The sequence below is a fragment of the Fulmarus glacialis genome, unplaced genomic scaffold (genome assembly GCF_000690835.1).
Source record: "Fulmarus glacialis isolate BGI_N327 unplaced genomic scaffold, ASM69083v1 scaffold36302, whole genome shotgun sequence".
Lineage (NCBI taxonomy): Eukaryota > Metazoa > Chordata > Aves > Procellariiformes > Procellariidae > Fulmarus > Fulmarus glacialis.
Window position 1 is genome coordinate 1 of NW_009196544.1, and position 1,537 is coordinate 1,537.

Here is a 1,537-nt window from a genome sequence, read left to right on the forward strand (position 1 = left end):
GGGTCCTGTACCCAAGCAGGGATGCTGGGAGGGGGGGGAAAGGGGGCAGTGAGCCTCCTCCAGCTCCCCCACCCCAGACCACCAGGGCAGGGACAGCACCTTTGGGACACAGCAAGTCACCCAAGCATGGGGTACCTCCTGCCCCATCCACAGGGGGTTGCTGCTGGGGGTAGCAGGGAGGTCCTGGGGTCTCCTTACCCCCAGTAAAAACCCAGCAAGGACCTGGTGGATGACAGCACTGTGCCCATGCAGCAGGGACATGGCTGTCACCTGTGGGGATGCCTTCCACAGCCCCAGCATGCAGGGAGCAAGGAAAGAAATCCTTGCCCTAAGAGACAAATAATTTCTTTTATTTAAGAAAATAAGAGAAATTCCCCCCTGGAGTCCCGGGGCAAGCTGGGGCAGCACCCACACCGGGCACAATGCTGGGGCAGGCCCTCGCGGTGAAGGGATGGGGCACAGGCAGAGGTTTGTTGCCAGAATGCCTGCCGGCCCCCCCGGAGCAGCAGCGAGGTCTGTCCCTACAGAGAGTCCAAGCCCAGGGTCTGCCAGGGGACAGGGACACCCTGAGCAGGAGGAGAGGTCCAGAGGCAAGGAGAGGGTGGTCCTGATACGTCCCCGTGCCACGCAGAGCCGGCAAGGGGACGCTGTGCGTGACTGATGGCGAGGAGGGGCAGACTCCTGGCCGGAGCAGGGCTGGGGGGCCTAGGCAGGCACACAGAGAAGCCCCCGAGGGTTTGGTCCTCGCCAGAGCCCCATCTCTTGCCTTGCCAAGTCTCCCGGGGCAGAGCGTCCGTGAATCCAGCAGCAGCATCTGTCCAACCTCAAGGGATGAGCACAGGGAACTCCACATCCCCCCCAGCGTCACAGCAGCAGGCACAGATGTCTCCCAGTGCAGCTGGGATGGAGAGCAGGGCCGGGCTGGCCCTTCCTCTGTGCGCAGGCAGCAGGGAGGCAGAGCGCAGCACGAAGGCACTTGGGCTTTGCACAGCCGAGTGCGGTTTGCTGAGCCGGGTGCGGTTTCCGGCCCCCGGGTTGCCTCGCCGGGAGCAGGGTTGGCAGCGTCCCCCGGGGCACCGGCCGCACCCAGCCCTGCCTCAGCCCCAGCTCACAACCCGCGCAGCCGCCGCTCCTGGTTCAGCTTCTGGAAAAAGGTCTTGCCAAATTCGTAGGTGCTGATCATGATGGCACAGGCAGGTGCCACCTTAATGACACGGGGCAGGAAGCCTGCAAGGACAACCCCGTTAGCCCCTCGGTGACACCAGAGCACCAGTAAACCCCAGCCCGGGGCAGGGGGCACGACCTTACCTGCAAACAGCCCCCGGGTGCCAGACTCGGCCTGGATGCGCCGCATGAGTAGCCAGGTGGAGGAAGGCTTGGAGGCTGTGACTGAGGGGAGAGGGGAGCGGGTGAGGGGCTGGGGATGCCCACATACCACTGGGGAGTTCTGGTTGCCCCCCAGGCATCCGTCCGCAGCCCAGCCCCTCACCTGGGTGCACCTCGCTGTCTCCCAGCTCGATCTGCCGCTGGGCCTTCA

General features: G+C 64.7%; 1 protein-coding gene across 1 annotated transcript in view; it reads right to left on the minus strand.

Annotated features, from left to right (window-relative positions):
• Positions 1–1,108: 1,108 nt before the first annotated feature.
• Positions 1,109–1,537, minus strand: part of SLC25A39 (solute carrier family 25, member 39) — a 2,058-nt gene continuing 1,629 nt past the window's right edge. Inside the window, exons 7-9 of the mRNA XM_009572235.1 lie at positions 1,490–1,532; positions 1,309–1,389; positions 1,109–1,227 (exon numbers count right to left, since the gene is read on the minus strand). Of these exons, the coding sequence (XP_009570530.1) occupies positions 1,109–1,227; positions 1,309–1,389; positions 1,490–1,532 (243 nt within the window). The remainder of the gene's footprint in view (positions 1,228–1,308; positions 1,390–1,489; positions 1,533–1,537) is intronic.